General features: G+C 39.2%; 1 protein-coding gene across 2 annotated transcripts in view; it reads right to left on the bottom strand.

The window, feature by feature from the left end:
• The window catches only part of UBQLN4 (ubiquilin 4), a 59,652-nt gene that overhangs the window by 12,753 nt on the left and 29,599 nt on the right, over nt 1–17,300 (bottom strand). The window contains exons 5-8 of one of the 2 annotated variants that reach the window (XM_069218027.1): nt 13,457–13,615; nt 11,914–12,136; nt 10,048–10,187; nt 436–519 (exon numbers count right to left, since the gene is read on the bottom strand). In XM_069218027.1, the coding sequence (XP_069074128.1) occupies nt 436–519; nt 10,048–10,187; nt 11,914–12,136; nt 13,457–13,615 (606 nt within the window). Of the gene's footprint in view, nt 1–435; nt 520–10,047; nt 10,188–11,913; nt 12,137–13,444; nt 13,616–17,300 lie in introns of both variants that reach the window. The other variant, XM_069218026.1, reaches the window with a different exon arrangement.

The raw sequence follows: 17,300 nt of genomic DNA, 5'->3' as shown, positions 1-17,300 counted from the left end.
TGCAAACGTATGTAAACGTTTTTAACTGGGCCCAGAGCCAGTACTGCAGTCCAAGCTTACAACATTGATTTAAAGCGATCAGCTTAAAAATAATAAAGACTTGCATTAATGAACCAAAAATACAAGTTTGGAAAGCATTAAAATATGGACACAAATATTATCTCACTGGAGACAGGTTTCTTTGCTGTTACATAACGTGGCACTGTAAATTGGCAGCCAAATTGTTTGTGCGCTGCAAGGAGGGGTTGTTGGTGGGGGGGGGGGGGGGGGGGGAAGTGGGGGAGGGCTAACTTTTGCCAAGGACAAAATAAACCTGAAAACTAGTTGTCCTGGACCCCAAACAATATTTTTCCAGCATTGGGCTAAAGGACCCTGCATGAACAGATATTTTACACCATGTCTGATTCATGTGTTCTCCCCAACTGAATAATTTACCTGCTGAAGAAAGACAGGCAACTGATGTCGCAGTTGTTCCTGAAGCTGAGGGTTGCCCGCCAAGAGTGGATTGTTTCCCATCATCTGTTAAGACAGAAGGACCATTACAAATAACTGAGAAAAAAAAAGTTATGTATTATAACTTAGGTAAAATATTAAATGCTATTATCACAAGTATACATCTTTCTATGAATTTGCTGAAATATTTAAAATAGTTTCATACAATTATTTGCCGGTACCTAATGTATATATAAGTGCACTAAAAACAACTCCGAAAATATACTGTAATTATAATGTGAGAATGGACTAAATAAAGTTACAGATCATTTCAAAGAAAGATTGATAACATTCAGGCACTGTAACCTGTGTGCAAACAAGTTTTAAATTAGGGATACAAATGACATGAAGATTCACAAGTTAAAAAAAAAAAGAAATACATCTAAAACCTATTTTTTAATACCACAAAGACACTCCCAAAGACCACCTCCAACCTTATAATATATCTAATATACAGACTTGGGATTGAATGGGAGTAAAATTGTTTAAAAACTTTAAAAAATGTAGTTATATAATATTATTGTTCAGCCATTATCCAGTTTTAGCCTCCGTAAGGCTTTCGTTTATAATGTCCACTCCGCAACATGCTTTGAGCTCCATTGTATTAAACTAAAAGGGGCACTGTAACCAAACGATGAGACTGGTAGAGATCCACACTCGTAAAGAATCAGTCTGGCAATTATTGTTGTACACCAAAAGGTTTTGGGTGCCATAATACACAAGCAATAATTGTACTTAAGATTTTCGAGTAACAGACAACAAAAGCAAAGCTCAAGTTTAATATGGTGTCACTTGGAACCCAGATGTGGGAAGCCCTTTGCCTACACATAATTATCTCAAATTTTTGTGATGTCTACGCCAAAAGCACCCGTTTCATAAGCTGACCCCACAGGGTAGGGAAATCCATGAAGAACATGCAAAAATCAATAAATAAAAAAGTTAAAGTATTCCTCCTTCTCCACCCACCCTCCTCTACAATTCACTTCCATCTTCCTTTAATAAACACATTGAAGAAAAATACTGCTTCCTACCACCCTTCTCTTCCAGCCATAATTGTGATCCTTGCTTTCAAGATAAACGTGTAATTTTGCTTATTGACACTTCATTAGAGTACTGTTTGCATGGAGAGGGGTGCCCAGTCAACTAGGGTGTGCACTCAGAAGATATAGGAGTCTGCAGTTGGCAGTGCAATAGCGTAGTACCTCAATTACCATGCCTCGTTCAGGGCTATTGAGACCCCAGATAAGCAGAAGGGGAGATGCAGACCATCACCCACCATTTCAATGTCTCACCTGAATCTCTAGAAACTAAGGAAGACGTTTAATTAATGCAACCCATTCCCTGCTTCAAAACTGTCTTTTATTGCACTTACATCTAACGAGTGGAATACCAGGATTTGAAATCTGCATTTTAAATGAGGTTCCATCTCTGAAAAGCAATTTAAAAGGTGTGGCCAAGGGCTATCTACATACAGGAACTGCCATTTGATCCATGTCATGCTGACTCAAGGATGCTGGTAATACACGATTTCTCCTTTACAGAAGCTGATAGCCTGCAGTTTTCCAGCATCACAAACTATCCAACATGAAAGTATGGAAGGCTCATTAAAACTATGCATATGCATTTGCTACGTCATGATATTTCCTTATTCTTCTTTTGCTATACATTTAATCTTACATTGCTGGTTGACATTATTTGTGACATGGTTCTAAAGGGGGCAAGTTTGATACCATAAATATCTGGGAGCCTTTAGTTCTTTGTGCTTTTTAGCAAATACTGATTGTATAAGAGAGTTTTCAAAACTTGTTCTCATGTTTAGATTCCTATTCACAATAGCGACAATTGATGCCAGAAGTCTGTCATTTCGTTCTGAACTGGGTATGTTACCAATCTTTCCGTGTCTTCTATTTTTGTCACACTAACATTTTCCATAGGATGTTTCGAATTGCATCTGCTCACACACATCTTTCTGGAGCACGAAGTAACATCACGCGAGTGCCAGCTTGCACTTTCTTACCCATCACTAGAATAGGATTATAACTATCTTCTCACTTTTTTCACTTTGTTCTTTTCTTTTCGTTTGTTTTTTCTTTAAACCAAAGAGCAGTAAAATGAACTCTCCCATTTTCATTTATGGTCCTACAGTAATCAATATTCTTCCTACGATTCTAGCCCTTGACTTTCACTGGGGAATCTGCTATGAACCACACTTTTATAGTCATAGGTTTCACTGAGAGGGAGCACAACATGCCCTGCATGACTTGCATGGATAGCATGCCTTCAATCTGGAAATACTTTTGCTTGGCATGTAACTTATCTTGTCCATATATATTTTCTACAGCCTTGAGAAAGCCCCCGCCTACCCGCTCAAGGGGCGAAACACGTGTTGGCTGTTCCTCCATCGAATATGGCTACTTGATTTTCTTTCAACCCTGGCACTAGTTGATTGGATTGCTATTTTGCTGATTTTTGGAACTTAACTTCAGTTCTAAGACTGTCATAAATTAACTGGACTACAAACTTATGGAACTGATTTCTTTTTCCTTATGTAATAAACAATTACTCAAGCACTGTGCTTACTATTCAGTAATCTTTGAAGTGGGAACTCACCTACAATTAATCTGGCACTATAATTATTGGGAGGCTTAGAGTCCAGGCCTTCCGGTTTAGAGTTCTCACAACCATCTTATAAATACGGCATTCTTAGGAAGTCAACTGGCTGGACTCTCCCTTTTCTCTCTGTAGCAACTAGTTGCACACGTACTGACTTCCTGTTTAAGCCCTACTTTATGATGTCTTTTACACTTAATAGAAGAGAACAACGTAATGCTAAACTGGATCAAGTCTTTAATACATCTGATGCTGGCACTCCTAATTCGGGCAATACTAATTTGACTTCTGCAAAAAGCACTTTCTTGGCTTTGGAAAAGTCACTTAAAAAGGAAACTGCTAAATGGTGGGAGGTGGCTTCTCTTAAAAAATATTTGGATAACGACCGTATCCCCCGGGGATTACGCATATTGATTTTTCCACCTACTGATACCACTTCCCAAGAGAGCCTTCAGAAGTGGGAAGCTAACCTAAAAATGGCTTCGATGAACATGATTCAACAACTCATTGATATCTCCCAGGAACAGTATGAGCGTGACAAACAAGAAGTTGATCAGCTTACTCAACGAATAGACGAGGCCAACTGGGGTGACATTTCAACTTAAAACTATGCCATTCTCAATAATATAATAGATAATTATGAGGCAGACATCATCCAGAGGAAAAACCGTAAATTCAGACGAGATCTCCGTGATTACCAGCAGGGGAGAGTGTATACCTTCAGTAAGAAATATGATCATGTTCAGGATGCCAATTCTCCGATAGACACTATAAGTTGCCCAGACACTATCACCTCTTCAGAAGTTGAAACATCTGATGACTCAGATAGGGACCCTTCTACCAGACCTAGGGTTAATTTTTTAGAGGAAGCAAGGCGATTTCGCCTAGGATCCTTACAAGAATCCCGGTCAAAACCACCAGATACTACAATGGCTACGCCGGGTACTTCCGGTATACAAACAAGGGCACGCAGCAAGAATCTCCGGCCTCCAAACAAGATGACCAACTAGTAGTCAATCTCTCAGATTATTCTCTTTCTCCATCTGAACTACATATTCTCAATAAAGGTCTGTCATATTGTCCCACAAACTTTTGGAACATAACACAAACTAAAATTGATTTAAGTTCATACGTCAACTCAAACTCAAGTCCTTCTTCTCTACATTCACTTCCCCTCTCCCCCGGCCCTCTCTCTCTCTCCTTCACGATCATATCAAGAGACTTCAGTCCGGGACCTTGAAGACATTGGGCTTCTTTGTAATTTAGCCAATACTTCTGAACCAGACCTTCCTCTCCAAATACTAGCAGAACAACTCGAGCTAAATACTAATCAGTACTACCCCTCGGGCATGAGACCGAAATCCACTTTCACCCCTACCCTTCCAGCAGGTAACTCCATTGATCTTTTTGCAAAAGCAGTCTTGAATGATTTTGACAAAGAGTACAAACGATATTGTGACAAGCGTAAATTCTTCCCTCTCAATACTACTCGCCAACAAATCTCAGCTCTGACCAATTTAAGAACGAATCCTAATATTATTACGGAAGCAGACAAGGGAGGAAACATTGTCATTTTAAATACTTCAGATTACCTTCTTGAGGCCCATCGCCAACTACATGATTCTCAGTGCTATAAACGGCTAGACTCGAATCCAACAGCACATATACAACAGCAACTTTCAGTACTCTTGGATCACTGGCTCTCCCGTCAAGTCATCTCACATCAAGAAAGAACTGCTTTATTTCTTTCTCACCCAACTGTTCCAACCTTATATTTACTACCAAAAATTCACAAAAAAGATTTTCCCCCTAAAGGCAGGCCTATAATATCAGGGGTCAATTCTATTTGTTCAAAATTAGGGACACTAATTGATCAAGTACTCCAGCCCTTCATGACTAACTTACCATCCTATGTGAGAGACACGAAAGATATCATTTGTAAACTCCAAGATATCGATTGGCAACCTGACTATCTTCTAGTGACTATAGATATAGTCAGTCTTTATACTTCCATCAGACACCAGGATGGTCTAGAAGCTGTTAGACAAGCACTCTCGACAAGATCAGTGTCATTCACTACTCACAACTGTATGATATTGAATATGTTACAGTTCTGTTTACAGAATAACTATTTTCTCTTCGACGGCCAGTTCTACCTACAATTACAGGGCACGGCGATGGGGGCCAAATTTGCGCCTTCATATGCCTGTATTCTCATGGGAGCTGTAGAACGGGAGTGGCTGTGGAGCGACCAAAATGAACGTTTTTCCCATAATATTATTTTTTGGGGACGTTATATTGATGATATGCTGCTGATTTGGCAAGGACAAAGAACCTTATTAACCCAATTTTTGCAGTCCTTAGTACCAAACAAATGGGCCATTGACATTACATACAATATTTTGGATTCACAGGTTGAGTATCTAGATCTATGAATCTACGTGGAAAATGAGAAATTGCAGACTCGATTTTTTAGAAAATCAACAGCGGCAAATGCAATTTTGCACGCCACCAGTTGTCACCCTCCAAGTATAATCAAAAACATTCCACAAGGCGAGTACAGACGAGCAAGAGTTAATTGCACTAAATCTAGTGCTTATGATTTGTTCTCCTCACAAATAACAGAGACTCCTGACCAGGGGATACAATCAAATGTCACTGACTATTTCAAACAGCAAAATGGGCAAAATGGACCGCAACAAGATGATCAATTCATCACCACGACGCCAAGAGGATACTACTATTCGATTCATCACCCAATTTCATAATGGACATCACTTAATACGGAAACATCTTCGAAAGCATTGGCATCTTATTAGCAGTAATCCCTCCATCCAAAAATTCATTACTCAACATCCAAAAATAGGGTTCCGTAGGGCCCCTAATCTCCGAGATAAACTCTGTCCTTCCTTTTTTCAACAAACAGCTTCTGATCCTTACTTTCCCAAACCCAAAGGCTTTTTCACCTGTACCAAGTGTTCGATTTGTAAACTGGGACTCAATAGATCGACTACACTGCATATCAATGACAAAGAACTCATGATTAAGGACTTTATTAATTGTGAAAGCAGAAATGTGGTATACTTGATTTTTTGCCCATGCCACAAGGCCTATATTGGAAGTACGATCCGCCCCTTAAAACTTCGAATTCAGGAACATTTTCGGAATATTCTAAAACTGGAGACCAAGGCGCCTTTAGTGGAGCACTATAAAACATTTCACCACAATGATCGATCCTTCAAATTCAGTGGAATACATTGCATTACATCGTCCCCACGGGGTGGCAACTTACAGTTACGACGACGACAAGAGGAAAGCAGGATGATCATCCAATATGACACAGTGAACAATGGCTTGAACCAGGATCACGAATGGCACTATTGGTTATTGTAAATGATGTATTGTTTCAGTTGTTCTGTTCCTCCCTTTCAAATTGCTGGCTTATATCATGAGCTTTTATTTGTTTCTTCCACTGGCTCTTATTTCCTTTCTTTACATTCTTTTTCTCAATCTTTTCAATTTTTTCTCTTTCTTTCCACCTTTTTTCCACCTATTAACCATTCTCAGATCATCTTTGTTTCTATGTCTATCTCCTTCTTACATTTGCTTATGGTTTCTATACAGGACTTTATCTTTATTTCTGTCTAAAACCTTCTTAACAATCCCTTCCAAGAATCTTTTTTCGCAAATTGCTTCCCACTCTGCCCCCTTTTCCCTCCTTATTCTATAATTAAGTCCTTTCCACTTTCTTGTTATCCCCCTTTGTAGGATTAGTCCTTAATTTCTTAATTTCCTATTCTCTTCTACTGCTTCCCACACTACTGTCCTGTGGGACTTATCGTTAGCTGCGGCCTCGACCTCTTCCAATATGGCCGCCGCTGTCTTACTGCACGCTGTATCCCTCCTCTGTCTCGTTACATTCGAAACAGAGAAAGGACACATTTGGCTTACTAACCGCAGTGATGCCAGACGGCGTCTTAGCGATTTAACGCAGGACGCGCTGGTGACTATTTCAGATTATTTCGGCAGATTGTTCGGCAGGTTTTTCTCTGTTTACCGCAACAACAGGTAAAAACATTCCTCCTCTATTTACAGATTACATATCAACAGAGAATTTCAAATCTATGTATTTAGCCAAGCTATTTATTTTTAGACACGCTCCCAGTTCGTTTGACGGGGAGCACTATCTCACGAGAAATAGAGTCTTTATAATTAAGAGCATGTTGCTCATATTCACGATATCTCTTTATTTTACCTTCGATGCTTTTATAATCCATTATTGCTGGCTGATTAATCTGGGTTACGATTATAGGTGATTTAAAGGCTTTTTATGGCCAAGTGAGTCACGAGCATGTCGCTCATATGCATTTGCTACGTCATGATATTTCCTTATTCTTCTTTTGCTATACATTTAATCTTACATTGCTGGTTGACATTATTTGTGACATGGTTCTAAAGGGGGCAAGTTTGATACCATAAATATCTGGGAGCCTTTAGTTCTTTGTGCTTTTTAGCAAATACTGATTGTATAAGAGAGTTTTCAAAACTTGTTCTCATGTTTAGATTCCTATTCACAATAGCGACAATTGATGCCAGAAGTTTGTCATTTCGTTCTGAACTGGGTATGTTACCAATCTTTCTGTGTCTTCTATTTTTGTCACACTAACATTTTCCATAGGATGTTTCGAATTGCATCTGCTCACACACATCTTTCTGGAGCACGAAGTAACATCACGCGAGTGCCAGCTTGCACTTTCTTACCCATCACTAGAAAAGGATTATAACTATCTTCTCACTTTTTTCACTTTGTTCTTTTCTTTTCGTTTGTTTTTTCTTTAAACCAAAGAGCAGTAAAATGAACTCTCCCATTTTCATTTATGGTCCTACAGTAATCAATATTCTTCCTACGATTCTAGCCCTTGACTTTCACTGGGGAATCTGCTATGAACCACACTTTTATAGTCATAGGTTTCACTGAGAGGGAGCACAACATGCCCTGCATGACTTGCATGGATAGCATGCCTTCCATCTGGAAATACTTTTGCTTGGCATGTAACTTATCTTGTCCATATATATTTTCTACAGCCTTGAGAAAGCCCCCGCCTACCCGCTCAAGGGGCGAAACACGTGTTGGCTGTTCCTCCATCGAATATGGCTACTTGATTTTCTTTCAACCCTGGCACTAGTTGATTGGATTGCTATTTTGCTGATTTTTGGAACTTAACTTCAGTTCTAAGACTGTCATAAATTAACTGGACTACAAACTTATGGAACTGATTTCTTTTTCCTTATGTAATAAACAATTACTCAAGCACTGTGCTTACTATTCAGTAATCTTTGAAGTGGGAACTCACCTACAATTAATCTGGCACTATAATTATTGGGAGGCTTAGAGTCCAGGCCTTCCGGTTTAGAGTTCTCACAACCATCTTATGAATACGGCATTCTTAGGAAGTCAACTGGCTGGACTCTCCCTTTTCTCTCATTAAAACTTCAGCAACAAAAAGGATTAAAACAGCCTTTCTGCCCTAAAGACACATGACTGCATGAACCACACTGCGCAAATGTTGAAACATGAAGCTTTATCCACAGAAAGGAAGGTCCAATTCTCAAACATAACAGACAATTTCAAGTACTGCTAGTTAAATTATCACAATTTTGCATGTTAAACAGAGTGATCAACATTTAGGCCATGAATAGCTCTGATCAACTCCCAAAAGCACAGTGCCTAACATCTAATAAATGCTGGTGCAATGTGTGCTGTTGACAGAACAGCTAAAGAGCTGGGTTTTAATGTTTACAGTACAGAGAGTTCATTATCAATATGAAGAGACCACATATCTTTAATTGGGGCAGAGGCTTTGTTGAGCAGGCAAACAAAAAGCCGTACAGTTGACTTTCACTTGCCATATAGTCTGTAAAATAAAGATTATGGCTGCTTTGAGAATTATGATGAGCAACAGAGATTTGAGGGAGTGAGGTAACAATGCTGACCTGTCTAGATGATAGAGAGACCTAGGAATTTAGTAACCAACCTAACTACCAAAATCTATCCCTTGAAAGGGTTGATTTTAGCATTCAGAAAGAATCAAACTAAAAATAAAGGCATGACCATAAAGCACAAAATGGCTAACTTGGCTACAATATGTAATCAATGGCAGACAAACCGCAAATAAAACTCTTAAGGAGGCAGAGGTAAATTACAGCTGAAAAAAAACTCATACACACAACATAAGCCTCTTGCAGGAAGATAAGTGAAAATGGAAAATAATAGCCCAAAAGGGTGAAGTGCATTTCAGAGCTGTCGACCATTCCCTGCCAATAACTATTAAAAAACAAGAACTATCCGAAAACCAAATGCCTGAGGTGTGTGAATGACACACTCATGCTTGGGCGCTGATACATTCAAAGGTCCTAAAATTAATTACTCTTCAGATAAACATTTATCCTGTCCTGCCTACAGCATACAAAATTTCAAACCGGTGGCTAGAAATGCCCTCAAGAACTCTCATTTTCAAGCTTTTATCTGCTTGTGGCATCACTGCTGACACAAGTGAGGGGTCCATCCACGATGAAGTAAGACATCCATGGGTGGTTGAGAGTTCAACATCCTTGAAAAAAATACACCTTGAAGACCCCAGACCTCGTATGTGGCTGTTGGTAGGGACACTCAACTATCAACTACAAATCACACTAGCTTAATATGTCCTATACAGGTCCACATACCCGGGGTACTCTGATTTCTGTGAGTAAGTAGGGAGTAAGTATACTTGCAGAACTTCCTCCATTGTCACCTTTGTTCAGTATGAATTCAGTATTAACCTGCTGCAGAAGGGTTGCTTAGACTCTGCACAGCATTTGGGTTTACTGATACAACGGTTTGGCTAAATATTTACACTTGTCACGTGACTGTCTAAGGATGGTTGACCCAAAACAAAGAATTACCTGTGCAGCATAATCTGGATTCTGCGCAAGACTCTCCATCATGCTACGCATGTATGGGGCTGAAATCATACTCTGCATCAGCTGTGGGTTTTCAGAAATCTGCTGTAGAACACCTTGCATTTCTGGGCTGCTGAACAAACCTGAATAAATGGACAACAGGGCAAAGTTGTAGTAAGGAGGGGACAAATTAATATTTCACAAAAATATTAAAAAAGCAATGCAATGTTATTCAATGACACATTTATCCACAAGAATAATTAAAGGTAGTAGTTTCATCAAGTAAAGGGGTTATTGTCCTAGAAAAATAGAACACATTAGCCTCAGAGGTATCTAATTGGAAGACTCTTTATAGGAATTTATGCAGGATGTAAATTACCAGAATCCATATTTTGATCTGTTCCAATACAGCACACTATACAACCAATACAACATATTTGCCTATTGTACCCACTATGGAATCGTTGTTTCAGACAATGTTTAGTGAAACCCAATTAACGTATCTCAAAGAAGCATTTAAATATATAAACGTTATATTTACAGTCCCAACCTTCAAATATTAGTGCCTCACAATGCAGACCCGTTTACACACTTAGTTTATGTACTGAAACTACATATGGCATCTCGAGCACAGCAACACAATTCACTAGCCTCAAAAACAAGAAATGTTTAAAAATATAGTGTGATACGCAGATCAAAGTTTGCAGAATGCAGTTTTGGAAGAATGCAGATAGGTAATAGTCCTCTATGGGATAAACTTAAGTACATTCCTCGGATGCTTCCATCTCAGTTTACTTTCCCAAACAAACTGGCAGCCTTTGCACAGCCTGGACAATGTGTTAGTCTTATAAGGTAAGGTCTCGGAACTGAAGTCAGAAGTTTACTTAATGCTTGCTGTTTACACCTTATTTGTACTTCCGTTAATATAAAGCAAGTTGGTTAAACAACAACCAACATTACTATTGTAATGTTGAAAAAGTTATATAATTACCATAATACAAGAACCAACTACAAAAGACAGGGCAGCAGCAGCTGAAAGGGAACTCATTCCCAAGAGGAATGTGTGTACTTTCCTTGCCTACATTAAGCCCCTAAGGACAGGCACGGTTACAACATCCGTACTGTTGCATCATGAAATCTTGAGCAACTGAGCACTGTGATGTAATTATATGGTAATAGGTAAATGCTTCTTAGTCAAGAAACATCCACCAGCAGCCTGAACTCAGAATTCAAGATTAATCATTAAAAAAGCAACAGGATGCAGGGCATCATGTCCCTACTAAGTGGGAACTATTGGCTGTGCTCGGTGAACTGGCAAAGTAATACTTTCAAGTAGTTTTCCCAGCTAGGATTCAATTACAGAGGGTCCAACTACACATTTTCAATGCCAAGCCAGAAAAGATAAGTTTCTTTCAAAAGCTGACCAAATACTGTATTTAAACTGCCATTGGAAGTTGCCTGCTGTATCGCTAAAAGGAGTAAAGTTTGTCTGCTCACTGTAGTCACAAACAGTAGCTCCCACGTGCTAAGCAAGATATACAGATACGTTACATCAATTGCCTGGATACATGGGCGCATGAGAATGTTTCTAAAATTAGATCCACTGGTGTAGGAAGGGACTGTTGAGTGTGACAGCCAGTAACGATATCAAGACTGTGAAAGGACATATGAAGGATGGAAATGGAGGTGTCCTGCATTAAATATGCTATAGTAAGGAATAAACAGGAAGGTCTTCAGTGGAGGATTTAAATTTTAAGGACCATTCACCCGCAGAACAGCTCAAAAGCAAGAGGACATCAATATAACAGACTAAATGCATTCAGGTAAATGGACTTTTTATTTTAACTGTTAAGGATGCTTAATACCTACCAGTCCCTAAACTGCTAGCATTGATTCCGAGGGGATTTGACACTGTGGGTGTAGTCTGGCTTGTATTGCCAGTGCTACCATCACTGCCTGAGGTCTGTGTTTGAGATGCAGGTGAGGAAGGATTCCATGGATTGGGTAAAGGCTCTCGGTTCTCAGTCCTCAAAGGTGGAGCAGCAGAACCATCTGTGTTCCCCCCCAATGCCGAAAAGGGATTGCTGCCGAACTAAAATACAAAAAAAATGTTAAATCGAGGAAATGGCTTTCAACATTTTGTGCCCATGTTTCGACGAAGACATACTAAGTAAAAACTTAGGCTGCTCTGGCCGGACTTTTCTAATAGACAGATGAGCCCTCAAATCTGATGCTATATAAACATAAATCAAAACAAACATAGCCCACACCTTTTAAAGAACACGTATGCCCCATGCTGAATGACAGATGTTTTATTGGAACTTCTCTGCTGAATATTCATTCATTCATTGTATCTCTAATTTGTATTTTATTACATTACTGATATGCCCTCATGAAGGGTGTTATATATTTTGTACAGGTCACATTGTACCTATTCCATACATATGTAATAACGTTTCTTGCAAATGTGCAACATATGCTGAATTCAATCCATGACCCAAGTATCTATTCCCATGTTTTAATCCAACGTTCACATTCATGCACTAATGTGGTTTTTTCAAGACAGCAGAACACAAAGTAATCACATATTCCCCTGTAAGAGTGAATATCTTGTAGGCATGGTGCAAGATCATCCTGACCACCCCAAGAATGTCTTGGAGTATGAGTAGCTCCGTGAAAGGGTAATGGTATATTGTGCAATCGTGCAAGAGGTGCAGGTTTGATTATTAGGTCTCATCCAATCACTGCTGTTGGTTCATGTGACTTTGTCCATTTTATAAAATTCTAGTTTATCAGTTTGGCTCAATTTGTATGCCTTACAGCTGGGCTTACCTTGGCAAATTAGTGTTCTAATGCTGTCATGTTTCCTTGAGACAGCCACATTTTTACCTACTTACGATCAAACCTCCATCCTAACCAATAATGTTGTTCCTCCACCATTTGTCCCACTGCATGCCATTTTTCGACATCATCATGTTTTCTCGTATGCCACAGACAAGCAGTGAACACCTGACAATAGTGCAGGCAGTTAACTGGATCATCAAAGCAGACACTTTCACTAACAAGCACTTCCAAATGCCCAGAGTTAAATAAGAACATAAATGACTAGGAGTACATAAGATTAATTATATTATTCTAAGGTGGTTGAGAACGAAATAAGTTCTAAGTCTGGTGACCCCACTTTTAATCAAAGGCAAACTTAACAGCAAAAATATAACTTCTGAGGGTTTTTTCTTGGTTATCATTGTTTTTTATGATATGAGTGAGCAGAGCAATTCAGTATAAAAGCAGATTGGAAGGTAAATCTCTAGAAGTCAATTCAACCGCACACAAACACAACCTCACAAAAGCAGACCATTAAACTTTGTAGTCAAGTCAATAAAGAGGCCACTACACGTACTCTGCTTTGTACCTGTTCTCTTGCGGCACTGAACATGGGCTCTTGAATGTCAGTATACATCCTACGCAGAGCATTGTAGCCCCCAGGAATGCTCTCGAGGTTGCTGAGAGCCCGGTCCTGGTTTCTCATCATCTCCTGCATCATTGCTGGGTTGCGGGCCAGCTCCATCGTCTGTGGAAAAAAACAAAAAAAATGTGGAATGGATGTGTACTAATTAGACTCCCAATCGACAGTACTAAAAACTTGCTTCACTTATTACACGCCAAGTGGGAAGGTGTGGGGAACACTAAGTTAAAACTGTAACGAAATGCTGATGTAATAGGACAAAGGTGTTGGTTTGTTTTCCTCTAATAAAAACAAGTCCCCTTGTTTAATGTTCAGGATAGCTACTGCATAACTCTACAGTGCTTTTAAGATAGTGAAGTTGACAGAGACTGACACAAAGAACACATTCGATAATAATTGTGATTGACAATGCAGCCATGAAGATATCAGATTTAGGTCTTTTCATATGACCTCTTAGGTAATTAAGTAGGAGTATGATATAGGTCACGTACCTAGAAGGAGGCAGCCACACTGCCAGTCCTGATATGTCATCTTAACTACAACACAATGCAAAGATCATATACGTATTTGTAATCCTAAATTTCCATCAAGGGACACCTTAGTCTGTTGAAGAGCACTGAATAGTTTAACTGAAGTGTAGAATGCAGAACACATGAGAGGAAAAGCTTTGTTTCCCTTTTTTGAACATTGACACTGCAGAATGCCAGTACTATTTTTACGTAACTATTTTAAAATGAAGGATTCATTGGGAAAAATTAGAAAGTCAGCCTCAATTGGAAGGGGTGGATATTACAGGGGCAGAATACAGTGCTTTTGATAGAAGAATAGAGCTTTTGTCCAACATGGCAAGGTTCAGACAAGGATGAAAAAGTTCAGAAAACACACTTCCAATGCACAGCATTTCTGGGTGTTCAATATTAATAGCTGATGGCCCCTATCTGGTAACCAATTTATTCACGGTCTTGTAGCAACTCTATGCCATAGTATGTTTTTTGTCACAAAACAGATGTTGTGGCTGTGCAACATGAAATAGGGGGGGGCTGATGCAGGAATTCCTATCATGAACCTCATGGAAAAGTCCATTGATATCTACTGTCGAAATCTGCAATGGTGACTTTGTGGGGAGAGTTGTGCAAGCATCTACCATGTTGTAGATCTTTTTCAAGGTTTATTCTTGCATAGGGAAGGCGTGATCGGATTTTGTGATTTTTATTTCAGCTTCTTTTTACAAGCATAGTGATAGGGAGATTATACCTACAAGATGCTGGGTGTTTTGAAAAACTGAGTAATTCGGAAATACATGCGAAAAGTCAGAGTCTAGTGCTCTGGGATGCTTTCTACAGAAAGCAGAAAATATGAGTGATGGTGAACTACCTCGGCCAGGCCCTCTTGGACAGCAGGGTCAGCCTGGGTTATTAAGTTAAAGAGAACTTGTTTCCCTTTAAAGGGATGATACAGTTTTTATTTATTTATTTTTTAACACTTTTAAAGAAAGATGTTAGTTTAAAAAAACAAAAAAACTGCTGACTCCGTAGTGTCAATTTTAAGGTTCAACTCAGCATCTTTAAAAAACAGACAAGTACTTTATTAGGTAAGCTTAAGAATTGATAAAAATATCTTTAAGTGTTCTGGGGTCATACAAAGTGGTGGAGTCCTTCAATGTTCCCGATAATCAGCGGTGATCCCCGAGAAGCAGCCAAGAAACCTGGCCCCTGGTATGTGATCTGTTCCATTTACTACATGCCTTGCAACTGGAGATACAACGCGAACGGCCAACAGAGCAGGGGCAAAAACAGAATACAAAGGTTTGTTAATTTTACGGTTTAACTAAAAAGTCTGCCAAAGCAATACCTGCTACACTGAGGTAGGTTTAATTAGGAAGCTTAGGAGAGCTTGATTGGCCACTGATGTTGCGAGTGAGGGCAGCATATGGAGGTGCGTCACGTGTGTCCAGACCAAGAAACATTTCAGAAATGAGAAAACTCACTGAAAGGGGACCGTTATGCAACCTCATTGACAGCATGAATAAGTGAAACTGTCGACTGAGATGGACAGACAGAAACATAATCTGGCTTGAATAGATGGTGAGGGCTGCGATTTTAAACAACTTTGCCTATGGTTACCTTCTCACCCACCCTCGAAAAACAGATTAGAGAAAAATGGATGAACCACTATAACCAGTAGGACCAAAGCTGTTAAAATAGTATATGCCAGATTTGATCAACCACTGAGACTACAGCAATCATAAAGTTATTCCATGTACTTGGTAGACTAGCCAAGAATTGCGAATAAATGATGACAAAAGCATCCTTATGGTTTATGGCTCAGATACTACAGCGGCCACAATCTTCATAACAGACCTATCCATTGATTAGAGAAGACTTATTCACCGAGACTAGATCTTGCCCTTGCACATCACATTATTCGGTTTCCTTAACATGGCCTAGCTTTCGACAGTGTGAGGAGGTTTGGATGGTAAGAGGACTGGATAGCAGCTGCTGAAGAGCAATATGCAGACCGCAACTGAGTCTAGGTGATGTTTGTTAGACATTTGGCCCACATGCATCTATGAACAAGGAATATGTAGGGATTAGATTTAGGTCATGAAATGCAATAGTACAACTAACTGTACGGATTTGGCTCCCCATTTATCCACTTTCATAGCCCAATGAACTCCACCCAAGTGTTTGGGTCCCATTCTAATGCTCTTTGCCATCCAAATGCCCATATCAATAAGTCTCCTATGTGTAATGCACTTTAGCATGGAATAAGCAACCAGGTTTGAGCAATTAACAATCATTTGGAGATAAATGCTGTTAATTTATGAGTTAAGAGTTTTCGTGACTGAAGACTCTTACTCAATAGATTAAGTCAGGCTCGTTCTAGTGAAATACTAGTTTATTGGCTTGCAGTAAGTAATAGTACCAAAGAAGAGCTCTTCAACTGTATAGCTGGAGATAAGTCCTATCCGTGAGAGAACACTGGAGCTATAAATAAAGTCTATACAATAAATTATCAGATGTACTTATCAAATAGACATCAAATATTTGTATTCTAGTCTAAAAACAAAAGTATGTTTACTTTTTTTTATGTTCTTTCCTTTAGTCCATTTACAGGTTAGCTCTCTCCTTCTAGTGCCTAGGTGTCGACTGAAAGTGTCCAACCCACATAGCCAGACTACTACAGGAGTAAACAGGCCTAACTTAATTTTAGTAGACCACCTACTTATATTGCAAATTACACATTATGAGGCAACATGATTCATATCATGTCTTAAGGGGCACAAAAACATCACCATGAATGGGGCTTTGAGGTGTTACCTCTAGAAGACACTGCTAAAGGTACAATGCCAAAAATGGCATTACATGGCAGACTGATCCATCGGAGTGGTCAAGGTTTATGTTAAGAAATGCCATACTCCTTTCTTTACGGCAAGAACTAGGCCCAGTAAGATTATAAATTCATTGATAACATATTGCAGGCACCCTGGAATAATTTTGCAGAATTTGTCATTATTATTTTTGTTCGCTAGTACACAAAATGGCACATGCTAGACTATATCTTCAATAACGGAAAAGCTATTTACCTATAGACCTCTAGCATGGATATTCTCCGTTTCAAATGGTATAACATTTCCAACGTGCATAAGCAGCAGTCCATTTCTACAGCTTTACGTGAGGAAAAGACTGACAGAAGAAAGAGTATTTTGGGGTGCTAGATCCGGGAAGAACCCTGAGATTTTCAGATTCCTCTGCGCTATTGGGCTCGCATGGGATACATATTATGGAAC

Source organism: Pleurodeles waltl, chromosome 12 (assembly GCF_031143425.1).
Source record: "Pleurodeles waltl isolate 20211129_DDA chromosome 12, aPleWal1.hap1.20221129, whole genome shotgun sequence".
Classification (NCBI taxonomy): Eukaryota; Metazoa; Chordata; class Amphibia; order Caudata; family Salamandridae; genus Pleurodeles; species Pleurodeles waltl.
Note: the sequence above shows the minus strand (reverse complement) of the source record. Positions and strands in the feature narration are given on the sequence as shown.